Raw genomic sequence first — 27,827 nt, forward strand, 5'->3', positions numbered from 1 at the left:
TCAAGAGTTATTTGCCATGGGCTGTGCTGTGTTTACCTTGCAGCTCTGCACAAGTTGCTGGTGGGCTGCTGTGTTCTTATTGGAAACAGCTGCATTCTGAGAAGCTGCAATAGTCTGAGTAGCAGCAGCTGCAGCTTGTTTAGCTGCAATCTTTGGAGAAAAAGAAAGTTAAATCAGTGCTAAAAGTGAGTAATGCAGAGGATGAAACACACATTACTATAGGTAACTTTGACAGTAACAACATTGACAAATTAATACATTTTATCCCTTAATTTGATTTGCCTTAAGGAGACCTCAACTGACCACCATTGCTCTTCTCTCAAGGTGAAAATTATTTGAATGCTGTTATCCATCTCTGATTTGCCAATAAAGAAAAAGGCAGACTTAACTGCATTCTATGCCCTTACTCTTTCACAGCTTAGGTTTCAACAGGAGGAAGATAAGTGAACTACAAACAGCAGAAATGGTCTAAACAATGAGCTCCCTAAGAAGGCCAGAGAAAACAGGCAAAGCACAGGCAGTGCTGCACACTGCTACATTGATACCTCTGACCCAGGACACGAGACAGTTTTTGCTGAGACTGCTCTACAGCAAAAGCAAAGATCCTAAAATGACACAGAAGTACAAAATACTCCTACTTCTGAGGCCAAAAGCATTCTGAAGACCTTCTTCAAATGTTATTATCAACATCTCCCTGTTACGAACATAAAAATTCAACAATTTATCCAAGGTACTTCAACATGTTGTACAACACTAACTGGCCCACAAAATAGAAGCAAGCATGAAGTTTATTACACATTTTACTCCTTTGTAAGGCAGTATATAGCAGCAAAACATATAAAATATTCTTTGTATAAAATTTTCTTGAATGCAGTTCGAAAATCCAAGAACACTTTCTTGAATGCAGTGACAGACATCAGCCTTCGTTTCCTAAAGTACTCCTGATTTTTAATTCTAGAGGAATTCAATGTATTTCTGGAACATGGCCACCTTACTGCATTTGAATCAGACTAATGCAAAAATCACAGTTGCAAACTAGGAACTATGAAAAGTTTGTTTTTTTAATCTGCCTTTTCTTCATTTTAGTTGAGAATGTGAAGATCAAACTTTGCCCACAAAATAAACTTCCATGGTATTTTCTCCTTACTAAACTGCCTTTCTCCCTCTTGGCTGGGCCACTAGACAGCATATATCTTTTTACTCCTGCTTCTGCTTCTTGACTCTGAGTAATTTCCCAGTTTAATTGGACACGCTGCAATTCAACAAACTTTGTACAGAAATTCATCTGGAACCCTACATCCTAGTAAAGGCACCAAGAGATACTGTGTGTAAATGGCACACCACAGAGATAAATTAACACAGCAATGAAGCTGTTTCAGCTCAGCTGTTTAATTTTAGGACTAAGCCACCATCAAATGTCTTCCAAGTCAAATTCTTATACCACTTTACCACATCTGTGATACAAGTTACTCAATTTTCTGAGAACAATGTTATGATATACTGTTATGTTTAATTCTAAGCTCTGTACTCTGGAACTGAGCTTACACCACTGCCATTCTCTGCTTAGATTTTTCACTATATGGTTTCCAACCTCTAATCTGTTGACAATTTTCTTCTTGATGGCGTTCTGTGCAGCAGCATTTGTAGCAACCCGCAGTCCCTCTGCTGCTTCTCTCAGACGTTGCTGTTGATCTTCATTTTCAGGATTGGCTGCAGCTCCCTGCACAGAATTTCCAAGCAAAAACTGTTAAGTCTGAGTAAAAATGACTGGAGAAAATGTGGATGAGCATCAAGACTTAAGATCAGACAGTACCTGCCACATCAGCATTATCTTCCTTAAATTGTCATAACGAAAATTAGAAGAACATTGAAGTATTACAAAACTTCAAACCAGAAAGTCTGTTTCTAGTGGAAGGCTGTTACTGTCTATGTCTGGTACTTAAGAGGAAGAAAGCCGAACATTTGCTATATATACCACTTCAGGTCTTTGGGAAAAAAGCCTTTTTTAACTGCCTCTCCTTTGATCTGAAATAATGTACTTGGTATGAATATAGTTTTTTTTAAAAAACCCAGTTTTTAAAATTCCCAATTCAATACGTCTTTCAGTAACTGCAGTCCAAAACTTGAAGTTTAACACAGCAAATCTTCTCAATTTCAAGTCAGAAAATACTGGAAGTCAAGGATAGGCAGCCAGGCACACAGGCCTTCTGGAGTCCCAGCAAGAATGGCTGGCCCTACTGCTGTAAAAATCATTTCAGTGCAGGATCTGAGAAACAATTCAAAGGACATATTCCTCCCTAGTAGACTGAAACAGGTTTCCAGCACAAAAAAGGTAAAGTTGTGATATTTGTGTCTCTTGTGAAAACAGGAGGGAAGGATGTGGAAGGGAACAACACAGGCAAGATTCCCCAGGTGAAGGAAACTTTCTTAGACAGAGGGGAGCTGCTTTGTAATGACTCCAGTGCGATATCGCTGTGGTTCTGCTGTTCCACTTGCACTGCTACAAGACTCTGGACCATAGCAGGGCACAGGACTGGTGGTAACTGCTCTATATGGCTTGAGCCATGACCACTATGCACACAGGAAAGCAAAAGCAGAGTAAGGTGATCTTTTAAAACCAAAAAAATCCAGGTAGCTAATAAACTGGGTTTTGGAATGTACCTAGGGTAAGTAATTAAATGCTGAACTCTTACAGGATAAAAGAAACCATTTTTACTATCAGCCAGATCCTATTTATAAATCCCACACGCCCTCTCTTCATTGTGTACAGCCTTAAAACCTCAGGTTTAAGCTGACAGTTCCTTTTCCTGGTACCTTTGCAGCTTCAACCATGCGGGCTGTGGAATCTGCCAGGAGCTTTGCAGCAGCCAGAAGCTTCTTGGAGTTCTCCATGTCGATCTCTGCTTCTGCATCGGACCTCATGGCATTGACAAGATCGGAGGTGGCCTGAGCCAGCACCCTGGCCTGCCGCACCATTTCACCTGGGGAGCACAGCTGCATCTTTACCTTCTCCTCTCTGCATTTCAGCCTTGGTTTCAAAACTCAGCATCGTTTCACAAGGCAAAAATTAATTTATATTTGCTGAAGTATTTTTTCACTTGAAAATGATACACATATATATACATATATAGCTTGAAAGTTTCATAAACAAATCTTGGATCCCAATATAAATGACAGAAACCACTACAGTGGAGATGAAGAAAAAAGTATAGTATTTGCAATCTGGATAGTAAGACAAAAACACACAATCAGTATTTTTAGGTTCAAAGAAACTCTTGTCCCAGCAAAGACCAACAACTTTGCTTTCAAATCACAGCCAAGATTTCACTCCTTCAATAAAAATTACCCATCTTCTTCCTGTGTTTCTAGGGAATTATCTTTTGTCTAATATAAACTGAGAACTTTGTAAGAAAACACTTCGCACCATTAAGATGGTTTTAGCCAAAAACATATTGTTTCTTGTTTCAGAAGGTGCACTTTTAAAAACCTACAACAAAATCTATGCATAGTAACACCAGTCACTGTGAAGTATTTGCCCAGGTGCCTGTCTTATTCGGAGATGAGAAATTGCTATACAATACTATGAAGTGAAGCAGTGGCAGAAAACAGACAAATATTACAGTGTTCCTTTAGCATGGTATTGATTGTTTTCACTGAATATTTACTCCATCTAGCACACAGCTATGTGCACATTGCTGATTAATATTACGGGCTGGATCACTACCCATGACAACAGCAGTAGCTTAGAAGCAGAAAACAGAGAAGGATTTTTATTTTGTTGACTTGAAAGGTGCACGTGTGGGCCAGTGCTCCTGGAAGGAACTTACCAGCGTCCCCCATGGAGCTGAAGATGCTCTCGGTGACGCACATGATGGTGTCTGTGGCCTGGTCGTAGCGCCCGATGGGCTCGCCCCTGCTGGCGAACTGGCGCACGTGCTGCAGGAGGTCGCCCAGGGCCTGGCTGACGATGCTGGCGGCCGCGCTCACCTGCTTCAGCAACTCGCTGTCATCCGTGGCTGCCTGGCAGGCCCGCACGCAGTTCTCCACCGAGCGGTCCACCAGCTTCCCCGCCTCAATCAGCTGCTCCTGACACACCGGGGAGCTGATGGTGGGACTCACCACCTGCATGGGGAGAGCACCCGGAGCACGCAGAATTTAACAGCCCATTCCCAAGGCCACTGGGAACACAGAGCAGTACTCGCTGGACACGATGTTCTGCCCCTTCACGAACACCACTGCCTCACCTTAGCACAAGCCACGAGCTGGGAAGTAGAGAGTGCACACTGGGTAGCAGCAGCAATGACCCTGTTCTGCAGCACTGTGTCCTCAGCCACCTGTGCTACATTCTTGGCCTTCAGTACCAACATGGCAGCAGCGTTGGCAACAGCTTTGGCCAAACTCATCAGAACATCCTAGTAAAGTAAAAGGAAAACTCAGTCTGCAACATTAAAACACGCTTAGGTGTTAATTCCTGCAGTCACCAAGTTAAAATAATTTCTTCCCATTTCCCCACTTAAAATCCCACCCGTATACTTCAGTTTTTTAGTACGATTGAGTCTTCCTAATGCCTCTACTGTTAAAATGACCTGGCTTTCCAGTAAAGAAAATATTTCCAGTACACTTATTTATAATTTCAACTTCACAGCAGGCAGAAAATCTTGCATTCTGAAAACCAAACCCACTACTTTTTCTTTTGCTTTTAGATATGATAAACCACACCTCTCCTTACCCACTTTCTCCAAGACGCTATAACGCAAATAAGAATGCTTAAATTCTTTCTCTTAGCCAAGAGTTGTAATACATATATTCAACTAGGAATACAAATGAGAACACTGATGAAGTTTACAGATTCACTGCTGGATGAAGGGATAAAAATGGCCTGTAAGTTGTATTAGCAGACACCTTAGCACACAGTGCACTCCAGAGGTCTGTCTGCTGCTGAACAGTACCTTCCCTTGGTTCTGGTGCAGACATGTCCTTGGCATTCAGTGAAAAAATCTACACGTTTTTTACAGAGGATTCAAGAGCACTGGTCTTAAACTGTTAACAGCAACACTTAAATCATAAGGCATTATGATTTTGTAACTGATGCTACTATTCATCTTAAAGAAATTTTGTTTGCAATACAACGTTTTTTTTCTACTCAGTTTACCGAAAGATTTTAACTTCTACATGTTTACATGTATACAGACACAGCAAACACTTAGATAAACCCCATTATATTTAATGAGAAGAAATAGAGGGCAAAAAGCTCTCCATGAAGCATCTGTATGATGCACAGAATGAAGTTGGGGTTCCTATGAAATCAGCATTCTGCGATTGTATAATTAAAATCAACTTCAAAATGGATTCAATTAGCATAGAGAAACTTCAGCATTTTCTAACCACTCTTTGAGCAGCCTGGTTTTATGCAGGGACCTCCTTATAACAAAACTGCACAGTTCTGACAGTGACAAGCAACCCCCTCATTACCTGGAACCTTTCATCTGTTTCATTCTCTCCAATTTGTCTCAGTAGCTCCCCACTGGCTTGTCCAATGCTTCCAGCTGCAGTCAGAACTGTCTGGCGAGGCTGGTAAGAGGTAGCAGTGAAATGCATTAATTCAAGGAAAATGAGCTTTACTGCATTTTCTTTTTCCTCAAGGAACTTGTGCATTACTGTGCAAGCAATATGGCCAAAAAGAGGGAACTTGAAAAGTTTTTCTTTACTCACTTCTCCTGAAGTAGGTTGCACAGCCTTCAGCAAGTCTGAGACAGCACTGGCCAAGGTTCGAGCAGCTTTCAGGAGGTCTTCTCCACTTCCAACTTCATCATCCATGAGAGCAGCAAGCAGTTTCACACCTTTGGACATCTCAGTGAGGTTGGAGGAGATGGTTGTAATTGCACACCCCACAGCAGTGTAATCAGTGTCAACTGGGTCCCCTGCAGAGCAAATGTTTTTCAATGATCAGAATGCTTTAGTGGCTAAAGGGAAACAGCAGCAGCTACAACAAGCTACACACTGGTGAGAGAGAAAAGAGACATTTCAAGACAGCCAAGCAATCTACTAAGTAATGTGTTACTTAAAAAAGCATTAAATTCCTATACCTTTCTGATTTCTACATTTCTTCTGCAATAATCTATCCTCTAATACAATAGTTCTTCATTCAATGCAATTTGCTGAGAAGTCCACAGTTTCAGCCTCCTTCAATACTAGAAGAACCTAAGGCAATACAGTCTTGTCCCCATTAAGCCACTCGCAGCTCCCTCAACCTGTAATTTGCTGAAGAAAAACCCACTGTCAATAAAAACATAATCTCTCCTTAACAACTTCCAGATCAGCGATGCTTTCTTGCAGTAACTTTGCAAATACTCTGTTGGATAAGCAAGCTACATTTTATCTTCACTGACTGCTACACCTTTAGAGAAACTGAAGATAGAAAAAATTGTGTTGGGAGGGACATCAAGTTTGTTCCACATATCAATGCACTTAATGCTTGGCGTGTTTTAAAGAAAATTTTCTGCAGCTGCCCCATGCTCAGTTCATATGTAACTGTATTTAGACTGACATATAGTTAAGAGACTGCAAGGAAATCCTTCCTGTTGAAATTTACCTGCTGTAAGGTTAACAACAGATGCAGTTCCTGCAGTGATTGCATCAACTTGAGAGTGTATTTCATGTTTTGATTCATCAACCTTGTTCTGAACCCAAACTCTCGATGCCTGAAGAGCAATAAAGGAAAGAAGAATTAGGGACTGCAGTGAGGTTCTGTAAGGCAAGATACTAGGTATATATCCCATTCCTTTGTGAACTTTTAAAAGAGAAACAGAAGACAAGCAGCAGGCCCTTAAAGTGAAGTATGAATGTAAGTATTTTCTTCTGTTCATTCATTCATTACCGATTTGCTCTCACATTTCAACAGCTGCCCTTTTAGGGTAAATGCCATAAGAAAGGCTAAACACTCTTGACTGACAGACCCCCATAAGCAATAACCCCCTGGTTCTGTTCTCCTGCCCTAACCTGGATCATGAACAACAAAATCAGATTTTGTTCTTATTTTCCATGTCTCTGAGAGGCACTAAGTGCCACCATTAATACTGCCCATAGCTTGTGTTTAACTGTACATATGCCACAAAACAATAGAATTCCAGGCAGGAATGCAAGGAAGTCTGTTCCATCTGGTCTCAGGAGACTGAGTAGAGTGAGCTGGCCCACTGTACGTGAATTCCTTAGAGAGAGCAAAAATTTTTACCCCATCTTAAAAGCTTTAGGAATATCACTTTAGATTTGGGGACAATGGTAAACAAGTAAACAAGCCAAAGCCCTCAGGCTCATTTCTGTGTGGATCAGAAGAACTCACCATGTCCTGCCCCAGAGGTGGCAGGTTATCCACTTCACTGAGGTCGGCCTGCGCCTGCTGCACCGCGTGCATGCTGGTGTTGATGGTCCCCATCAGGGCCTGCTGAGCTGAGGTCTGCAAGGCAGAGCAAGGCAATGGCTGTGCTGTGCTCCAGAGGGCACGTCAGGCACAAGCCACATGTGCACGAAGAGACCGAGTGACAGCAGGGCAGCAACCACACCAGGCCATTTCAGAGAGCTGCCTTTTCCCTGGCACAGTGGGGAAAGCAAAGCCCTCAAACTCTTCCCACAGTTTTGATTCTCCTCATGCCATTTTACACTCTACTTTCACACACATAAAAGTGCTCAGCTTTCTCAGCTCAAACAATGGCCAACAGACACACACAAACCCACTGAGCTGTCTTACTGACCTTGCATTCAAGCAACATGAAAAATCAATTTGCTTTTAGGAGATCATTACTGATTTCCTGGGACAGCCTCCCAAAGCAATCAAGGATTATTCTAAAACTTAATTGTTATCAATATGCATAAGCTAACAGAAGACTGAAGGGGTTTTGCCACAGACCAAATACAGAGCAGGATGCTGTCTGCATTGGGTGTCTGTGGCAGAAGTTTTAGCTGCAGGGGTGGCCTCTGGGAGAATTAGCCAGAGGCTGCCCCATGCTGGGCACAGCTGGTTCTAGACAACTCCCAACAGTCCCAGCACAGGACACAGCTGAGTGCAGCAGCCAAACTGAGGACACCTCTGAGAAAATATTGGTGACCAAGGGCAAAATCTTGGTGAGAAAGGGCAGTTAGGGCAAAAAGGAGTTTAAGAAACAACACTGCAAATGCCACTGGCTGACAGGGATGTGGAGAGCATGCTCAAGACAGCAGAGCTGAGTTTCCTCAGCCTGTGGGAGAGAGCCAAGTGCAGCAGGTATTTCTCTGCAGTCTGTGGAGAGGGCTGTGTTGGGGCAGATAGTCCATAGCTGCCCTGCAGACCACAGAGAAGCCCACACTGCAGCAGGTGGGTCTCTCCCTGAAAGGAACTACAGCCCATGGAGAGCCTGTGCTGGAGCAGGTTCTCCTGGAGGGAACTGCAGTTCATAGGGGACCCCCACTGGAGCCGGTTTATCCTTAATGACTGCAGCCCACAGGAAGGACATGCTGGAGATGGGGAAAAGTGTGAGGAGCAAGGAGAAGCAGAGAGGGGCTCTTAAAAGTTGAGCACTTGTGAGCAAGGAGTAGAATAATTAGAACTGAAGGAGTGAAACTGAGTCTGTGTAAAAAAAGGGAGTGGGTGAGAAGAATTTTTAGTTTTCATCTGTTTTTCACCATCCAACTATATTTTAATTGACAGTAAATCAAATTATTTTTCTCCAAGCTGATTCTGTTTTGCCCATGAACATAATTGATGATGTCCCTGTCTTTATTTTGACCTATACTGATATAAAGCTTTTTTTAATCTTATATATCTTCCATACAGACTTCTTTAGTTGAGGAGTAGGAGTGCCTGCTGGGCAGGCATCTGGCAAACAGCCAAGGGCAATTCACTACATAGACTATACTTCTAGTAATATGTCATGATTTTAAGCACTAATTATATTCTCTAAATGCTGTTTAGGGCATGTGAAAATCTTTCAATTTAAATGAAAAAAAGCACTATCAGCTTTAAGCCCACTAAAAATTTCTAACTCGGTGGGCCAGTGATAAGCCAGAAGTAAGCCTTATCCTTAAAATTACTTACTTTTGCCAGTCTTTAAACCTTTTTTTATTTTTCCCTTTGAATACTAGTTTTAACTACTTAGAAGTAAAGAAAAGGCTGAAAGAGCCTGCTTTAAAGAAAATGAGGAAATTAATCAAAAAGTGACATGCTAAATATTTAAGGGATACTCATAACTTGTGCTTGGTAGAACAGTCAGGACATTACAGCCAGGAGGAGGACTCCTGGTCTTAGAAATGTGTTTCTGTTTCTGACTACTTGCTGCCCAGACAGGTTTCACACACAAAACAAGGAGGTTTCTCACAAGAGGGGGCATATGTCCTCTGTGCATCTGGCCGGTGGTGACTTGCTGCTGGGGAGAAGGCATGATGCCAACGTTGAACGTCTCGGGGCCGCTGGAGCCCGAGCGCATCACGGCCGGCAGGGCCACGGAGCCGTGCTCCACCTTCCCGGTCCGGTTAAACTGCTGCTGCAGGATGGTGGGTCTGGCAAAACACAGCCAACAAACACACAATTAGTCAGCTCCTGCAAAAGGAGGTCTGCCAGCTGTGCTTCTCTAGGACTTAAATTGCATTTCACAACGTTTGAGAAGCTGGAAAACTTTGTTGTTTTTCTTTCTAACCATTTTCGAACAGACTGGAAAAAAGATAATCTGGGGCTTCTGGCAGATCTGTTACTAAGAGCACTAATGAGCAGGCACCAAGGAAAGATGGCAATGTGCAATTTTGTTAACATGAAACAATAGCTTTACCCCTTTTACAGGGCAGACAGAACCAGAACAAGGTTTATGGCATAACAACTGCTTTGTTTCAGTTGTATCACAGGCTGATCAATACAAAATAGAAGCATCAACCTTGAGGAGATCTTTTGCAAGTACTCCCTAGAACTGGGATAAAAACTTAATTCTTCCCCCTTGATACAAACAAGCACACATAGTACTTGCAAATAATCTGGCAGCCCCCCAAATACTGGACTGGAGAATAATAAATAAAGTTACTGCCATCCACAGTTCTGACCTGCTTTGCCAGATATACTGCTCATATTTAAACATGATTCAACCTTTAATAGCTAGAAGTGTTGACAGAAATTCAGGCTGTAACAACAACACTCTGCTGAGGGGAAAAAGAGTTATTTCCATTATGGAAGAATCTTGTATTTATCTACTACAAGTTTTGGGCTTCTCTGCACAGCACTTAACTAACAGTATATTCTGGATGTGATTTGGAAGGGGCCGTGTCAAAATAAAACACATCTGAACATGTGTAATCCATCAAAAGATGAAATTTCCCATAGGGCCACATGAAATACCTTACAAATCTATCTCATATAAACCATAGGCTTGACAATAAATCAAATGGACTTTTCACATACACACGGCTGACACTACCACCCCCAAGAGCTCCAGGAAAAGACTTGAGTGGCTCATTACAGCTTATAATGTCACAAATCTCTTCTTATTGTCTCACTGCACAGAAAGATTTGACATTCCTTTTCAAGTGTGTGGCCAGCTCTACAGTTCTGTGTTTCCCTATATTCAGTTACTCTCCCATCAAAACCATAACCTGACCTACTTGTACCAAACCCTTTCCCCTACCCACACCATACATCTGATGGGTTTGGCTGGTGAAATAAGCCAGCTCTGCTCATAACACAGTGTACAACTAAACTGACAGGTGTCAAATCTACTGGAAACCATGGAACTAGCAAACACAGGCAACTAAAACCTTGTAAATCATACATGAAGATGAAAAAAAACTACTTTCAGCTCTGCTTCATTATTCCCCTCTCTGCACCAGCATTTTACCGAATTACAGCCTGAGTGCCTTTGTTCAAAAGTCAAATTGCTGGTGCCATTGCTGGTTGCCCTAGCCAACAATTTTGTGACAAATATCTGCTCTTCAATCCTTGAATGAAGCTAGGAGCCTGCTGCATTGCCTGGGGACAGTACTTCTTTCTATTGAAATAATCTGTAGAAAACCATTCTTTAACAGTAATAACTGTACTACTTCATTTGAAAAAGCTGCCACAGCTAAATGTGGCACACTTGAAACCAGACCATTTCCTCCTGTTGCATGCACTCACTTCTTAGGTGAAACAGATTCTTCCAACATGGTTGATTCCTCATCACCTTCAAGCCCAAATCTATCTTTACTTTGTTTCTGGAGGGGGGGAAAAAAAGATAAGTTAAACAATGTGTGTTGTTTCTTCCTCTCTCTCCACCATTTCCTTGCCATTTATCACAAATGTAAACAAATGACCTGCAGAGCCTTGTCTGGTGCTGAACACCATGAACACCCACCATGCTGTTGGGCAGTGAGTGACAACACAACCTCCCCCAGAGGAGAGGTACTCTTCAGCATTTAACAGCCCAGGTTCTAAACCCTGGCAGAAGAAGCATGTAAAGTAAAAACTGATGGTGCCCTTCTGAACAAAGGTATAAGGGAAGTGCTGAAGTGTTACTGTATGGTGCTACCTAATGATGCCTTAAGATTTTAGCCTTGATATTTTTCAAATCCTGTACTCCATATAAAGTGTTAGTTACCTGTCTTCACATCTTGGTCAGACAAAACCATCCCTCTAGGCCTGGAATCCAAGGACACCCTACAGCCTCAGGTCCCAAAAGTATAAACAAAAGTGAACTGGTGGGGGGAGTGAACTGGGGGAATACAACTTCATCTCCTCAAGCTGTAATTGGAGGATTGACCCTTGATATGTAAAGGGACCAAACTTTTATCTGTCTTAAAAACAGATAACACTGGAGCAGAAAAAAATGTACCTATCAATGCACACTGGACAAAATGAGTTGGGCCAGTCCAAAACACAGCAAGAATTAACAATATGCAACTGAAAGCAACAAACCTCACTTTGATGCATCCATCACAGAGATTATGTGGGCTCACAACTACAAACTGCAGCTTCTCATATAAATCATGGGTGTTTAGGATTTAACCTGTTCCTAATTCATTAATTTCAAACTGCCTGTGTCAGCAGATGGCAGAGAAAAAAATTCAAAGAACTGGGAGTGAAAATTTGCACATTTGTATTCTATCAAGACAGAAGGCTGCTTTCATTTGGCACTAGACAACAATGCTACTTCTGAATCAAGTTTTAGAGCATCTACAGAAACCTGCAATTTATTTGATGTTTATTAAACCTGAGCCTGACAGCCTCACAGAAAAAGGCATGTGATGAATTCTGTGTGATGAATTCTGGCAATGCTCCTCAACCTCTTATTTTACATAACCCTTAATGTTACATCCTACTGCTCACACAAACAAAGGCAATAAATTCTTCTGGGCTACTTCATGATTTCTTGCTACTAAAATCTATTGCAGTAAAGAATGTCAATGAAGTAAAATTTTGACAAGAATGAATCAGTGCTGTTTGGAACACCTCACTTTTCTATATAACATGCTTAGAATGGGACCATTCAGCTCCATGTTTGTTGGCAAACTCGCATTTTTTGCTGTTGCACTCGCTTGCTTTGGAATATTTTTGAATACTGGAAATTTGTATCAGCACTTCCTCTCTCCTGCCAGGCACATTTTATAAAAACGAGTTTCAAGGCAGTCTGACCTCTTCAAAAACACTGATTTTATCCCCCTCTGTACAACTGAGGTCTAATTCTTTACTTTACTAATCACGGTGGTTTTCAAGCAATGCACTGTTGGGGCGTTTTGGCTTGTTTTTCTGGCAAAAACTTTCTCAGCTTTGGTGCATTATATACAGGAGCATCTGGACAACTGTTGTGTAGTCCTGGCTGTAGTTTTAAATACTGATTCTAGGGTAATTTCTTCCCACCTGACTCATCACTATAGCTTAAAAATCCATAACTGAAGCTTTGGACTCTTCCCTGGATATACACTCACAGTCACCAGGTCACCTTCTGGACAGAAAAATAAAGCCAATAAAGCCCAGGAGTGTTGTACTGAGCCTGACACATTCCAGGGATGTAATAAATAGTCTTGATTTTTCCAGGAGCAGTGGCTTACTTCCATGTAAAAATATATAACATCAAAACAGAAGATACAACACTGACTCCATGAGAGAAAAAATGCAGTTTGCACATATCTGAAGTTTTGCATTGTTTTTTTTTGCTACATGCCAAGATGTTAATACTGTACCTTCTTTAGGATGATATCAATGTAACCTGCAATTAATTGAGAGATCTGTTCTCCTTCAGTGGTCTGTACCGAATAATAGCTTTCCTGATATTCACCAAAATCCTGAAGAAAAAGGGGGAAAAAACCCAAAACTTATTTGAAAGTGCAAAGTAAGTAAATGAAGAAATAGTACCAAATATGAGTGAGAAAATTCAAATTCTGAAATTGTATAGACATTTTATTATATCCAACAGTAAGTTAAACTCCAAGATTCTAAACCAGCCTGTATGTGAGACTGAGAAAGGAGAGAAAAATGCATTTTATTTCAGTATACTCACAGATGTTTCAGAAATTGAAATGCCCAAGAGATACTTCATCTAACTTTATCAGATTCAGTCACTTGAGGATGAAGAAAAGGTTTTTTAGAATTTAATCCTAGAGTATAATCATCCATGCAACTGGAAATTAGATGCACATGAATCAAGTGAATGCAATTTTCTAGCTTCTGCCTCTTGCTCCGTCACTTCAAACAACCTCTTCATATACAAAATGTATGTTGCAGTGGTCTCCTATTGACCAAATAATTAGCAAAATATCACATTCATGAAGCTTCTCTAAATTTGTAATTATCAAACACATGAATGAGCCAGCTGACTTTGTTTATGTTCAAATCTTTCAAGTCACAGAGTACATTATGAGTGACAAGCATCATAACTGTTTACACAAGTGTGAATGATAACTGGTTCATTAGTTAGGCACAAACCAGATTTAAACAGTGGTTTGTCGAAAGATTTAAACAGCACTTCTGAGGAACTGGCCTGTCCTGAGGCACCAAATTACAGATTGAACCTGGACTACAATGTGTGCCAATTTATTACTTAAGGATTCAGTGACTCTATAAGGCTAGAAAATTTGAGATAGAACAAGTTACAGTACAGAAACTGTTCGAAGTCTCCTTGCCACATAAATCCCTTGTCCTCTGAATACACACAGAAAGGTTACCAGAGTGAAGCTTTTAGGTGAGGCAGCCCAGCGTTTCACAGTTGTCAGTGGCCATTCCTGCAGCACTTCCTTGGTCTTCTCATCCACACGCATCACTGAGTCTTTGGTGACCCCCAGCAAACGAGGAACCAGCTTGTTTTTGCCTTTCATTTTTTCCTGTAACAAGGTGTGGAACATTGTTTTCCATACAAATGCAGATTTCCACAGGACAAAGGAAAAGCAAGATATAATATACTGACAAAGGGAAGCAACTGGCATGCAGACAGTGACAATTTAAAACTCCAGGCTTAAGTTTGTCTGTTTACAGACAATGATTTTCAAGCAATGCTTTAAGCAGCTCTGGTTCTCAGTGCATCTTTACTTTTCAGTTCAAAAGACAACCCCTCTTCTTATTCCTCCAGGAAACTGAAATATCTTAGTGGTTGAGTCAGCAAACCTTAGCTTAGAGAGGCACCTGAGACAATCCATAACCAAGGACACAGGATGGTCACAGCAGGAGCCACGGTACCTTAACAAGGAAAAACGACACCCCGTAGGTGCGCAGGGAACGTGCCAGCTTCACATACTTCACTTTGGCTTCTATTTCTGTCATCTCACCACAGTTTTTGTGCTCCTGTAAGAGAGTTCAGTATCAATTAGGCAGAACCAAAGCTTTCTAGAAACAAACAAAAAACAAATGGCACAGCTTTTATCTATTTCAGGATGCTTAGGTCATAATCATTACAATTAGAATATCTGAAAAAAATACTGGGAAGAAATCTTAGCAAAACTATCATATAATGCCTCACATCAGCGAAAATAACTAACCTGGGGAAAGAGAACACTCCTCTTTGACCATCAATCTGTGCCTCAGACCATGCACATTAAATCCCTTCTGGCACAGTTTAAAATTCTATGTATTCCTGCTATTTGACACCATTAGGTTTCACACAATTAAGGCCTCTTTGCTCAGCTTTTAAGAGTTAAATGTACCAGCACCCTTTTTTTTCTTCCCAGAAACAGATTATTTATTCCTGATTGTGCCCAAAACTTCTGATTCATGACAGCCTCACACCTTGTACTTGACCATTTCTCATGTCTTGTAGGTACTTCCAATGGGCCTTTTTTGCCAGCTGCAGCCTTATCCAAAATTTTTTCCCATCACATGAAAATAATTCTACAGATGAGGAACAAACAATGATTTTTCTGAATATTGCGTCCTGAAATACTCAACTAAATGGGTCTTGTAAATCAGTCCCTAGTTATTTAAACAATTTGGTCATTAACACATTGATAATTACGTGTAAATAATGACAGACACCCATCTTATGTATTTAAATTTCACCCAAGCATCTGCTCTCCTATCCAGACCACTGTGCTGAAAACCTCATCCGAATGTCACTATTGAAATCCTGTTTGTGGGATTCCCTGTCCCAGCCCATCTTCCCCTCACGTGCTCAGCTGCTGGTTGCCACCTCTTTGATGCTGACTGATGGCAGCAGGGGGAGCAGCAGGAGCACGGGAAATGCCTTCTTATTCCACTTGTGCCCACCTCAACAGTGTGGGAGCTTCCAAGGGAGAGCGCTGGGAGGAGCAACTGCAACTCCAAAAACCCCTTGCACCCCAAGAACACAGACTGCTCCCATCTGTCAACTTCAGCAGAGAACACAACCAAGACCCCAAAAGAACAAGGAGCACAAATGTTGCACCTGCCAAGCTCCAGAACTTCATGGCTCAGGAAACAGCTGAAGTTTTTTCAAAAAGACAGCTCACATATTCTACCTTCTTGATTCTTTGCCCAGATCAGTGCCCTCACTGATGAGCTTCTGGTCCATGCACTAAAGCACATAATGATTGAAATTACTCATAGGTCATATCTGACATGGGCAAAAACCCCATGCTATTAAAAGCATGGGTGCAATACTTAGAAGTGAATGAATCTGGTTTTTGCTTAAACTGCAATGTCACTGCATATTGACTTAAAGGTGCACAGAAAATACTCAGGTGTCAGACATACTCATCTACAAGAAGTACTGAAAACTCAAGGTAGAACAGACTCACTAAATTACAGGATTCTTCAGTTGGGAGTGTAGCAGACAAAAGAAAGGATGTGACCTGCTCCTGCTCCTGAACTTGTCTCCCTAGCTGAGATCACAGATCTCTGGTGTGTCCTTCCAGAAGCCATGAGGCTTCATCTCACCTGCTGACCTCAGAATTTTCCAATTTCCATTGTATTGCCAAACTTGTATTTCAGTGGGCAGAGTTACCTGGTGCATCCAGAGTACTCAGACTGAGACCACTTGTAACAATATCAGTATTTATGTTCCCATTTGTACTCAATTGCTCCAGTCTTTTACAATGGGGTGATTGCCACACACAGCACTGAATTGGAGCATTAACAAGCAGAATTGAGGGTCATGTTTGAATGAGGCATGAAATGAAAACTGGCTTTCCTAAACATCAGTCTGTTTTAATACAAATATGAATCTTTATATTTCAATGCAACTGACAAAAAGATCTTAAAAATACTTAATTTTCACTCTCTCCATTTAACAAAGCACATTGGATAATCATCAGTAAAGAAAAAATGATCAAGACAATAAATCTGCTGAAGAAATAAAATAAAAGTTGTCAAATACTTGATTCTCCATTTTCTGATAGCTATATAGTTCAAAGTTCTTTGTATACATACAAAGTATACACCTGGGAATCTCACTTTTTTCTTATAAAGGTAGTGAAACTATAGTAGCTTTTTAAGCCTCACAATTACCTGAAATATTCTCTTTTCAGCCCCTCTTTGTTTGGTATATTCTTTAGGCAGGAATTCTTTCAGGCTAGGAAAAAAAAAAAAAAAAAGAAATTCCAAAGTTAATGGTTCCTTCTTGAGGAGGGATGATTTCCATACATCTTTACTGGCACTAGGTCCCCCAGGCTCCCTAATGTGGGTACTAAATACCTCCACAACAAAACAAAACTAAGTAGAGCAAGAGGCTATCTTACCACTTGAATTGCTGCCCCATGTAGTACCTTTTAATGTTTTGAAAATTCATCAAAAATAAACAATAGCTGGGACACTTTCCAATTTTAAACTATGGGATGTCTCTCAGCAGCTCAGAGGGTTTCATATCTAAATGTAACTACACTTAGAGTAATCTGGGAGAAGGGGACATGGAGGCTTGAGCCAGCTCTGAGTTCAGACACTGCTGGTACTTCACAGCAGCACTTTGATTTACTGATGTGTGGGACCAAGTTCTTTCTCTGTGTCATCCAAGAAGTGTTAGAACACTAATATTGTACTGAAGAACTAGACACTAATTTAAGTGGACACTTAACACCACTGTGTTGTCTCAAAGTAAAAAAAGAAGCAGTTTTAATTCCTGCAGCACTCAGAACATGGATTAAATTAAACAAATTCAGTCTCCATGACAGAGTTCAGTCAGAAGGAATTCTTCAACACCTCACCTGCCCCTCCTTGCTGTACAATGAAATAATCCCTTATCTCAGCCAGATTTCACCCTAACCTGAGGGCATATCAACATCATGCTTCAACAAAGAACTGTTCTGGACTGTACCTTCCCATCTGGAATATTCTACTCTGATGAAACCATGTCATATATTCAGCAGGTCATTTTCTACCTGAAAAATTTTGCACATTTTAAATAATTAGTCTCTAAGGATTCCCCCTACTTTGGACTATTAAGGAGCATAAAAAAGTATGACTGGAGAATATACTTATTCATTCAGTAAACAAACAACAGACTACTTACTAGGATACAAAGTTAGATATTTTGAGAAGGATGGATTGTTTTAAACAAGATTGGCAAAAACTTGCTCAACTGTTCTGTGGGAGTTGCTTTGTTTTTATATTTTGAGAGTGTTTTTGTTGGGTTTTTTGTTTATATTACTGTGCACTTTTTATGTTTGTGTTTTTAAACACAAAAGACTGCCACTGCAGATGATCAAAAAATAGCTCAAAATACTAAATTTGGATTTTGTGCTTCAAAAATATTACTCAGTACTGCGAGCACATATTTTGTCTTTTCCATAAAGCTCTAGCATTATAAAACAAAGTAAGAACAACCGTCCTTGCTAATCTTTCTTCTGATGTTCTCATAGCTACATCTCAGTTATTCATGATAAAGAAATTTCTTCTTGGGGACTTATTTGCAAAGACACATCATGGGGTAGGGAAGGCTGAACAGTCAAAATAAAACTGTAGATAAGGACTGAATACAGCTTATTATCTTAAAAAGCTGATGTATCTATTTGAATAGTGTATCTATTTATATTGGTGTATCTATTATGAAACAACTGGTCATTTTATACAGAATTTCACAGGTTCAAACCAGTTTAGTTAAATTCAATTCCAAGGCAAATTAAAAAAGAACAAACCCAAACTGGAATTAAACAAAGTTTCATTCTGGAAATCTACTTACATAAACAAATAAATTATAGCTATCAATGCACTTTAAGTTATCATCTTGTATTAGCTAATTTTCTCAGCTATCCACATGCAGATAAACTATCAAAACCATTACATTTTTAAGCTTGTCTACTTCATTTTTAATTAATACAACACTTGAAAAAACATTGCTAAGCAAACATTACTTGGGGCTTCATAAACACCAAGAGTTAAGAAAACAACTTTGTGCTTTGTCCACTAAACACAATTGTAATACCCCTGCACATGTGGGTGGCAGTTGGATTGGAAGTTTTTTTCCTTCTATCACCTTCCACTATTTTTAAATCAAGAGGCAAGTGATCACCTCATGTGAAAGGGTGAAATGCCAGTTGTGAATAGACTGAAATTATTTTAACTCTATCTATAATCCAGATATTTTCTTTACAGACACAGTTTCACTTTATTTTGAAGCTTTTTAATGGAGCTAGCAAACACAATGGAAATATCTTCTCATTTAACCTTCTTTAGTCCCTTAAATTACACATATTAGAAAGTGTACATTGAGCTCAGTAAAAAATACCAGCTAATAGCAAGCAAGGTTGATTTAACTTGGTTTACACTGAGTTTCATCTTCAGTTCCTTAAAAAGTTACGTAAGTGCCAACACTTTGATTGTTTCTCATAAGCACCGATGTGTTCTCAAAAAATACAGCTTAATTCAGCACACCAGGTTAGATTCAAGAACTGAGCTCAGCATCAAGCTCACTTATCATTTGCAGCTTATCTGTTTGCCAGTGTGCTTGCAAAGAAGTGGAGGTGTGCAGTTTGAGGTGCTCCTTTCCTATCTGCAGGTGAACAGTGCAAGCTCTTTATTAGATATTCTCTTAGTAAATTCAGCCCCAGGGTACCCTCTGTATGTGCCATGCCAACGATCTGTACCACGACGGGCATGAAGAAGGACTACTTTTAAACTGATAGTTTAATGCTTTCACAATTTACTTTGGCATGAGCTTCAAGGGAATTTCAACAACCAATACCAATGTCTTAGCAAGATGCAGGCAAAAATCTTCATCTGTGCCAAGAATATTTTAGCAATGACAAAAAAGGATACAAAAGGTCTCTCTACACAAACATATCATAGACAGGCAAACTAAACTAAGCTGTTTCCAAACAGTATAATGAAATACTAGACTTATTCTGTCCTGTGATGTTTTTTTATGAGCTGACAGATTCTCCTTAAGGGAACCTGTAGTATCCTAAGGTTTCAGTGAGTGACTGGATACCTCTCAAATGTATTTCACATATTGAGCTACAGCATATAGTTTATATTAAACAAAACTACTGTCTTACTTGAAAAGCATCAGTGTTTATGCACCAAATGGTAGAAAATAGTTGGATGAAACTTTAAAAAAGCTCACTCTTTTTCAAGGGAATAAAAAAAACATGAAGCTTTTTTTTCTGAAAGCATAAGAGATACAGCTTCAGAAAAAAAATAATGATAATTTAACTACACTATTTCTCTATATAGTTCATAGTGAGCCAGGATCACTTGGCTCACTTAGATTCACAAAACAAAAGCATGAGGCTTCACAACAAGGCTGTCACAATGGCTATGTGAAATAAAGGTATCACCACTAAATCATAAACAGGTACACTTCAAATTAGGAGACAATGACCAGGGACTTATGGTTCTGGAGCAGGTTCATCTACAGAGGAAAAAACTGAATTACCTCAAAATGAGAAATGCTTAATTTTACTAACTGATTAAACACTAGGACAGAGAGCAATTACACTTGGTTACCTGCCAAGTTTGGTGAAATACAATCAAAGCCCTAAATGAAAATAAAACAAGAGCATAGAAAAATGCCCTACAGAATATAAGAAGGTTCTGAATTTTGGAATTCTGGTTCAAAATGGTTTCCACTGGAGTAACATTATTTTTCTAACAGATTGTTCAGTTATTAATGCCTTTCACCTCTATTAGGATTAAAAAAAGATAATGCACACTATATGAGTGATGGCTGTTTCATGATGGGCTCCAAACTATCCAGCACTGCATACAAAGTAGAAGTGTCATCCAGCCAGCAGCTTCAGTACACCAAAAAACACACTCACTACATGGGAGCTTAATAAAAAGAAAAGAGAAAAACTTTCCACTGAAAAAAACAGCAGTACATTAGAAAATCCTAAAAAATTCAAGTGACTGAATGCTGTTCAGCAGTTTGCAAAAGCCACTGGTTAAGCTTGTGGGAAATTATTGCTTTAAAAATTAAAAGCAACTATTTCTGGGAACACCTAACTCTTGAAATCATTACCATGACACAACATTATCTTATCATGACATAATATCCCAACAATTTGCTGCAGGAATACTCTTCAGTGAGTGGAGAGAGAAGGGAAGAATAGGCACACAATGGACAAATCTCAAAGCAAGATTGCTGTGTAATTGGTCACAATTCTAGGAAATAAAAACCAGGGGTACACTGAAGCGTTACACTGGGCCCCTGTAATTCTTAGACATCAGTAATTCTAATAGCAAATATTTTTGGGTCAATCAGGAGCAGTCAGACAGTAAAAAGAAAAGCTGATTATTAATTGGAACTGAAGTATGTTTATTTGCATAACCGAATTGCTATTTCAGGAATAGGCTTCAGAAGTAAAGTGTTTCAAACAACCAGAGCTGCAGCACTGCACATCCCACAGCAAGACACCACCTCCAAGTGATTCCCTGAGATACTATAAACCCCAAAGTGGCTCACAAAGGAAGCCTGAGGCAGCACTGAGCACTCTGCCAGTGGAACAGGACAGAAACCATTGCTGTGTACCTTCAATTAAGGTATTTATGAGCCCTCATACGTAGGCAAGGCTTGACGGACTAGGTAGTAAATAGCTCTCTTTTACCTTCCTGCATTGCTTTCCTCAGGTTTCAGCCCTTGGTTAATTTTACAGCAGGTAAAGCAATCAGAAAATCCAAATCAGTAGAAAAATGGGACATGTAAATGCCCTTAAATTGCCCTCCTGATCGCAGTAAATTAGGTATCACAATAAAGATTAAAGGATGAGCCAGTTGTAAGCAGGACTCCTGTCCATGCCTGAAACAACGATCATAGTTCTAGAATTCCATTCATACAACACCATGAGAGGTTGAATCTCACCAAGTGACTAATGCCACTAAAAAGTTTGGAAAATTTAATTTCTACACACAGGAGTACTCACTTTATTCAAATGACAAAACTTCTTTCCACTCTTGTACTTTCCTGCTACTAAGTGTGTACTTAACTGGCACTCTGGGAGGAGCCAGTGCCCTTATTAGTGCTGTCTAATAAGCACTGCCAAAGGTCCCCTCACCAGCTGAGGCTGCTGATTTGTGCAATAAAGCTCCTTTCACTGTGAGATTTGCTATTGAAAATACACTGAATCTGATTGCCTCTGCTTGGAGTAATAAAATGTGTTTAATCTGTGACAACTCAACATTAGTTACACTTGAGGTCACCCAAATTTAGAAGTTAGAAGTGTTTACTCTAAAAATCCAGGTTTATGTTTGTGTTCTACATGAGGTCCAAACTGGATCTGTGCTTGAAAGCCTCCAAATTCACAAGCCTTCTCAAAGGAGACAGGATGGGAGCCATTCAGAATGTCATCACGAGCCTAGAGGAGACAAACAAAGATGTGTCAGAGACACCCAGACAACTAATCCATCTCAAATTCCTTGAAAGCTTGAATACAGCCAGCACCACATCCTCTTCCTTCTGAATGTCTTTATTATTCCATTCTGGATGTGTATGTGACTAGTAAACAAAGGTCTAGATTTTTTCATTGTGAGTATCTGTGGAGAGTTATTGAAGCTATGATTGTATCAGCTTTGATCAAAAAGAGACCTTGACAGCCATTTCCTGATGCATGTGTCAATAAAATAACCTGCACATTCACTACACACATATGTATTTGCATGTGTGTGCAAATACACACAGGGAAAAGCTTTCATCCCACTGCCTCATACAGGGGGGAAAAAGATCTCCACAATTAGTAGGTAAAAACAAAATCACTGTTACAGATGTGGCAACAGGGACAGGAACGCAACATTTTTCTTCCTTCTGTGCAAATTTGGTGGTCGTTGAAGATGACAGATTTTATAACTTTGGCAGCAGAAGGCTCACCTACCCATAGACAAAGCAATGTTAAAGCATTATCAACATATACTGTCATGCCAGCCTGAATGAAATATTTTAGTAGCAGGGGAACAGCTCAGTGTGACAGTCCCCTAAAATACTTCAAAAAGGTACTGCTGTTCTACAAGCAAGAGAACAGCCTTACCTTTTAACTAAGATTTTTTAACATGTAATTTATAGCAATATCAAGTATAACAACACATTCCAATGAACTTTCAAATTTTTTTTTCCTTTGGGAAAAAAACCCCAAAACTTTAACAAAGAGTTTAAATCCTACTTTTTTTTTCAGACTGAATTGCAGGCAACTGCAATGGCACTTTCAGCTAAATATTATCTTCTGCATGAAGCTTCTGGCTTTGCTAAGGTATGTACAGTCCCTCTGACAGTTTAGGAAACCTGTCTAGATGGTTTCCTACTGTGTTACATTACATGGTCCCTTTTGATGGAAAGCCTGCCTGCCTTGTGTGCTGTCTGGGTTGAAGATTGGAAAGGAGTGCAGAAGAAGATCTCTCACTGATCAGGCAGAAGAGAAAAAGACATAAGAAATAGAAAGCTGTTCACAAGACTGACCTGAGATTCTACATCACACAGAGAGAACCAACCAGAGAAGAGAAGAGGGAGAAGAACTAAAAGGAGCAACTTGGGACTGAAGGCATGTACCAATTTTAAGGAAGCAGGATTTGAAAGCCAGTGGATTTTTGGCTCAGTGTTCCTTACTGGGTTCAAAGTATTTGATTAAAAAAAAGCTTCTGTGCCATCATGTGTTTTTGGAGGGCTAGACAAAAGAGCAAAACTAAAGCACATCCAGAACTGGAATCTGAAATTCTAGAAGATGGAGTATTTGAGAAGCAAATTTTTTCTAATTAACCTACATGGGTTTCCTCAGACAAGGCACAAAGTACTGTACCTGAACATAAAGCAAATTAAGCTGAACAGGATCTCTTGAATCTACATTCTGGTCTGAATAGAAGAACTTCCTTCTCAAGAGCAGCGTTTCGTTTTCATCCACCCCCTGCTCTCTGAAGGTGCGGCTGTGGTCCAGCCAATTCACTGCAACAGAGCCACAGACATGCACACTGTTAAACCCACACTGCTGCCAGAGGTAACAGCCCTTGTCAAACTCATGGGAGAATTGGCTTTTCCACTGTGGGGGAAAACTCCACAAGAAATGTTACTTTCATTTCTGGGGCTAGTCATCAGTGCTGAAGGTTTGCTAAAAACAAGAACTGAAAAGCAGCACTGCTGAGAAACAAGGATATACTACAGCATAATATTGAAGAAACAACTCTAGTAATGTTTTATCACTAAATTTAGATCTTCAAAGCTTCACAACAAAATAAGTTCACCACATTTTACCTCTAAACCAAATGATTCTGTTTACCTTTCTTATGCATTAACACAATTTTAAAACATCTTCCTGCCACTTACAGTTAACCTTAGGGTCTTACAGTAAAACAGAAAAAACACTTACCTGACGTAGCAACAAAACAAATCAAATACTCTCTTAGTTCTTTGGCAAACGTCACTTACAGTTAAAACTTTTATCTTCAAACAGAAAACTACCTTTTGATGGCTTTCACTAGGCATCATTTATTAAATATCCAACGTCAATGAAGGGACAAAAACAACCCTTCACACTGATGTTGGAATGCCCCTACCAAACACATACCAAAATGCACTTCAAAACACCTGCTAACTCTCAAAGGCATTAACTTACCCACTCACTTCATTTTAAAAATACTCAATTGCAGACAGCACTACATAAAATAGGATGAAAAATACAGCCAGGAACCAACTGAAACACACTGAATGGCCACTGCTTGGCTTCTTTGCATTATACTGTGGAAAGATATTAATCAAAAAATTACCCTGCAACACATTACTCACAATCATCATCCGTGTGAAGCTTTGCCTTCAGTTTTTCCATTTTTCTTTCATCACGTAACAATGTCCTATCTTTCTTAAGTGTTCCTGTACTCTCCTCTTTCTTCTCTTCAATGCTCTCCTGGATTAATGAATATTCCTCATAATTTGTTATTCCTGGAATCATAAATAAATCCAATATCTGACCTCATCTTTCCAATACATGATTTCTTTGTCATATGCTGCATTTGCCACTTTCAGAAAGGTATTAAGTGTAAGGAATTTTTTTTTCTGCTGCCTACCAAGAGAAGCTGCCAGTTTAAAAACCACGATAGAATGTAAAATAACAATAAATTTCAAAATGGAGACAGGCTATAGTAAATTTATATTCATGGATGCTTACAATTGCTTCCTGAGGACTGAGTAATTTCAGCTTACCCATGATGCAAAAGAAATGTGGCAGAGACAACTGAGGAACAGAAAGCATGTGAAATTCATGATTTTTTTGTTTAAAGTGCTATGACTCAACTCTTCCTGTGAATTTTACATGAAACTGAATCAAAAATCAGTTCAAAATATTTAGCATATATGCTAAGCTGTTGCCATTTCGTTGTTCTGTTTGGGAAAGCATGTTTATGTTACACCAGACAGAAAATTAAATGCTCACCTACATGACCACATTCACAACAGTAAGTCAAACTAATTTTTGAGGTAAATTAGCAGCATATTAGAATCCAACATACAAGACCTGAAAAGTGAAATACATTATTCACTTTCCAAGTAAAATAATATAAATCAAATTACGGCCACTTGAACTCTAAATGAGATTTAAGCACTGTTTTAAGACTTAATCAATCCATGTTGGATGCATACTTGTAGTGCATGTATTACATACAAATTTTTTTTAAAAGATGTCTATTTAGCTAAGTATTGAGACAGACTACAAGCAATATGACACATTAACCAGCTGCTCTGGATGGCTTCTGGATGTATTTTTACAAATGATACAATTTTGTGATCAACTCTTAATCATAACACACTAAGTCCTAAGCGTGGGAACATTTCAAGGTCAGCATTGTTCCTCTTTTAAACAATTAACATCAAGCATAAATTCAATTCTAAACCTCTACTTCATAGCAGGAAAGAACAGGTAAATGTAATGTACAATAAAAAATTGGTACCTGCACTGTTAGATAACTTCGTGCCTTCAACTGCTAAATCCTGAAGTCTAAGGATACAGCTGACTCTCTATAGACTTTGATAAAACCTGGATAACAGGTTTCAAGAAAGTGTTTGGTAAGTAGTAACTTAAAACAAATTTAATTTTTTCACATGTATGCCAGTTTCTAGCCACATAACATCCTAACAATCAAAATTTAAATACGACAGAAAAACGAATTTTTAAACATGTGGGTCCCAAAACCTTACCTATCCTGCTGCAAATGGTAACCAGCAATTCACCCACTGTTTTAGAATCGTCCACCATGACTGTTTTCACTGAACCATCCAACATACGTATTTTCTGAGGTCTCTGTTTCTTTTTGTACTCCAATATATCCTAGGAAGTAAACACAACTGTTTCTAAATGCTTTTGGAAGCCACCACAAGCCAAGCCAATACCTCAGATGCCTAAAACAGGATTCCCTTCCACCCTCCAAGCTGGATTTTTCCTTTGTTACAGTACAGACAAATGTACTCATTTCATAAACTTTTATACTGCTTTTATAACTGCTTTTAGATCTGCCAGTGTCAATTTTCAAGGATTGTCCTAAGTGGCAAGACCTGGTCAGGGCAGGATGGACCAAAGTACCTTTGTGCTGTGAAATCTACTCCAGCATTTCAAAAGGACTGCGAGGCCGTGGTTGCAGCAAGCTGCCCAGAACATGAGCCAGTATGGCCTCACCACCTCCAGCATACAAGAAACCAACTCTAACACAAGGTCATGCCAAATATAAAGTATATAACCAAAGTTATTTTTCAACTTTCTGTTAATCATTATGTGAAGACATTACTGACCACAGTAGCTCACAGTCACAACCTGAGTGCAGGACAAAACTGATACCTGAGGCACAGCAAGGAAGAGGAGTAGGTCAAGTTCAGGAACAGACTCAAGACCCTCCCAGCCCTCCAAATGCTAAACATTCTTCTTGCTATTTAGGAAGCAAGTTTTCTAAGAACATGATGATGAAGGAAGCAACAGACTTGCACCATACCCCATTTCTCAGCATGTAGTAATCCAGTGTCCTTCCAGCCTCCAGCCATATACCCTTTCGAGGATCATCATCTGACAAGAACAATCCATAGTCAGAGGCTGTGGGACAGAAGAGACAGAGACACATTGAAAAACATCAAACCTAATAAAGCCAACATGGTTTTATTCAGGGCTATTCAGATTCAGGGTTAAGCCTACATTACACTTACCTCCCATTCCTAGTAAATTTGGATAGAATTATTTTTCTGTGCTTCATGAAATATTTAGTTTAGCAGCAGATAGCAGGGTACATTAGGCTTTACAGAAGACTTGGAAAAAAGCTTCACTATGCCATCACATCTTCACATGTCACATCTACTGTGTATTATATTTGTAACTATTTTTTTTTGAGACAACCAATTTTAAATGCTCACAGGTCCTGTTTTAGAATTGACTAACCAAAAATACAAGCAAGTTTGGCCTTAACCACAGTGTACTATTTCAAGTAGCAGTTCTATTTTCAAAACACAGATTGCTTTCAACCCTCCACAAAATGGTTTATTATAAACTTGGGAATCTCTTGGGTAGATGATTCAGGTTTAGGTATTTAAAAATATACAAGGCTTCTAGAATTATATCCATAGCAAACACAGTAAAAACTTGTACCTTTTGAAGGCTAAAGAATGCAAATTGATTCTTTCAGAAGTAAGTGATAAAATTTTCACTGCCACACAAAACCAAACCCAGGCTTAGGTTTCAAAGACTAAACTCCAGATATACAAAATGAAGCACCATGACTGTTAATTTAAGGCCTATCCATATGCATGAGGAACCAATACAGATTGTACTTCACAAACAACAAATAACCATTCAGCATGTGAGGCTGCTCTATTTGCAGTTCTGCAAGTTAAGCTAATGCCCCTTTTTATGGCCAGCAGTGCAGTCTGCTACAGCAGCTCTGGGCCCTACCTTGTTTACTTTCAGCCATGTGTTAGGACCCATTGGCCAGAAAGCCAGGTAAAAATACCTACAATTTTCTGATATTATTTCATCCTTAAATTCCATGTATAGCAAAA

The 27,827-nt window shown here is 39.6% G+C and overlaps 1 protein-coding gene across 11 annotated transcripts in view; it reads right to left on the minus strand.

The window, feature by feature from the left end:
* TLN2 (talin 2) overlaps positions 1 to 27,827 on the minus strand; it is a 198,478-nt gene that overhangs the window by 58,720 nt on the left and 111,931 nt on the right. For all 11 annotated transcript variants that reach the window (XM_072933836.1, XM_072933837.1, XM_072933839.1 and 8 more), the window contains 20 exons: positions 26,774 to 26,871; positions 25,989 to 26,118; positions 24,585 to 24,737; positions 23,605 to 23,747; positions 22,049 to 22,176; positions 16,898 to 16,961; positions 14,657 to 14,761; positions 14,149 to 14,304; positions 13,168 to 13,269; positions 11,126 to 11,202; positions 9,348 to 9,528; positions 7,340 to 7,453; positions 6,593 to 6,701; positions 5,713 to 5,921; positions 5,473 to 5,571; positions 4,245 to 4,412; positions 3,828 to 4,122; positions 2,815 to 2,981; positions 1,592 to 1,720; positions 37 to 150 (listed from right to left, as the gene is read on the minus strand). In XM_072933836.1, coding sequence (XP_072789937.1) covers positions 37 to 150; positions 1,592 to 1,720; positions 2,815 to 2,981; positions 3,828 to 4,122; positions 4,245 to 4,412; positions 5,473 to 5,571; positions 5,713 to 5,921; positions 6,593 to 6,701; positions 7,340 to 7,453; positions 9,348 to 9,528; positions 11,126 to 11,202; positions 13,168 to 13,269; positions 14,149 to 14,304; positions 14,657 to 14,761; positions 16,898 to 16,961; positions 22,049 to 22,176; positions 23,605 to 23,747; positions 24,585 to 24,737; positions 25,989 to 26,118; positions 26,774 to 26,871 — 2,741 coding nt within the window. The remainder of the gene's footprint in view (positions 1 to 36; positions 151 to 1,591; positions 1,721 to 2,814; positions 2,982 to 3,827; positions 4,123 to 4,244; positions 4,413 to 5,472; positions 5,572 to 5,712; positions 5,922 to 6,592; positions 6,702 to 7,339; positions 7,454 to 9,347; positions 9,529 to 11,125; positions 11,203 to 13,167; positions 13,270 to 14,148; positions 14,305 to 14,656; positions 14,762 to 16,897; positions 16,962 to 22,048; positions 22,177 to 23,604; positions 23,748 to 24,584; positions 24,738 to 25,988; positions 26,119 to 26,773; positions 26,872 to 27,827) is intronic.

This window comes from Taeniopygia guttata, chromosome 10 (assembly GCF_048771995.1).
Source record: "Taeniopygia guttata chromosome 10, bTaeGut7.mat, whole genome shotgun sequence".
In the NCBI taxonomy this organism is placed as follows: domain Eukaryota; kingdom Metazoa; phylum Chordata; class Aves; order Passeriformes; family Estrildidae; genus Taeniopygia; species Taeniopygia guttata.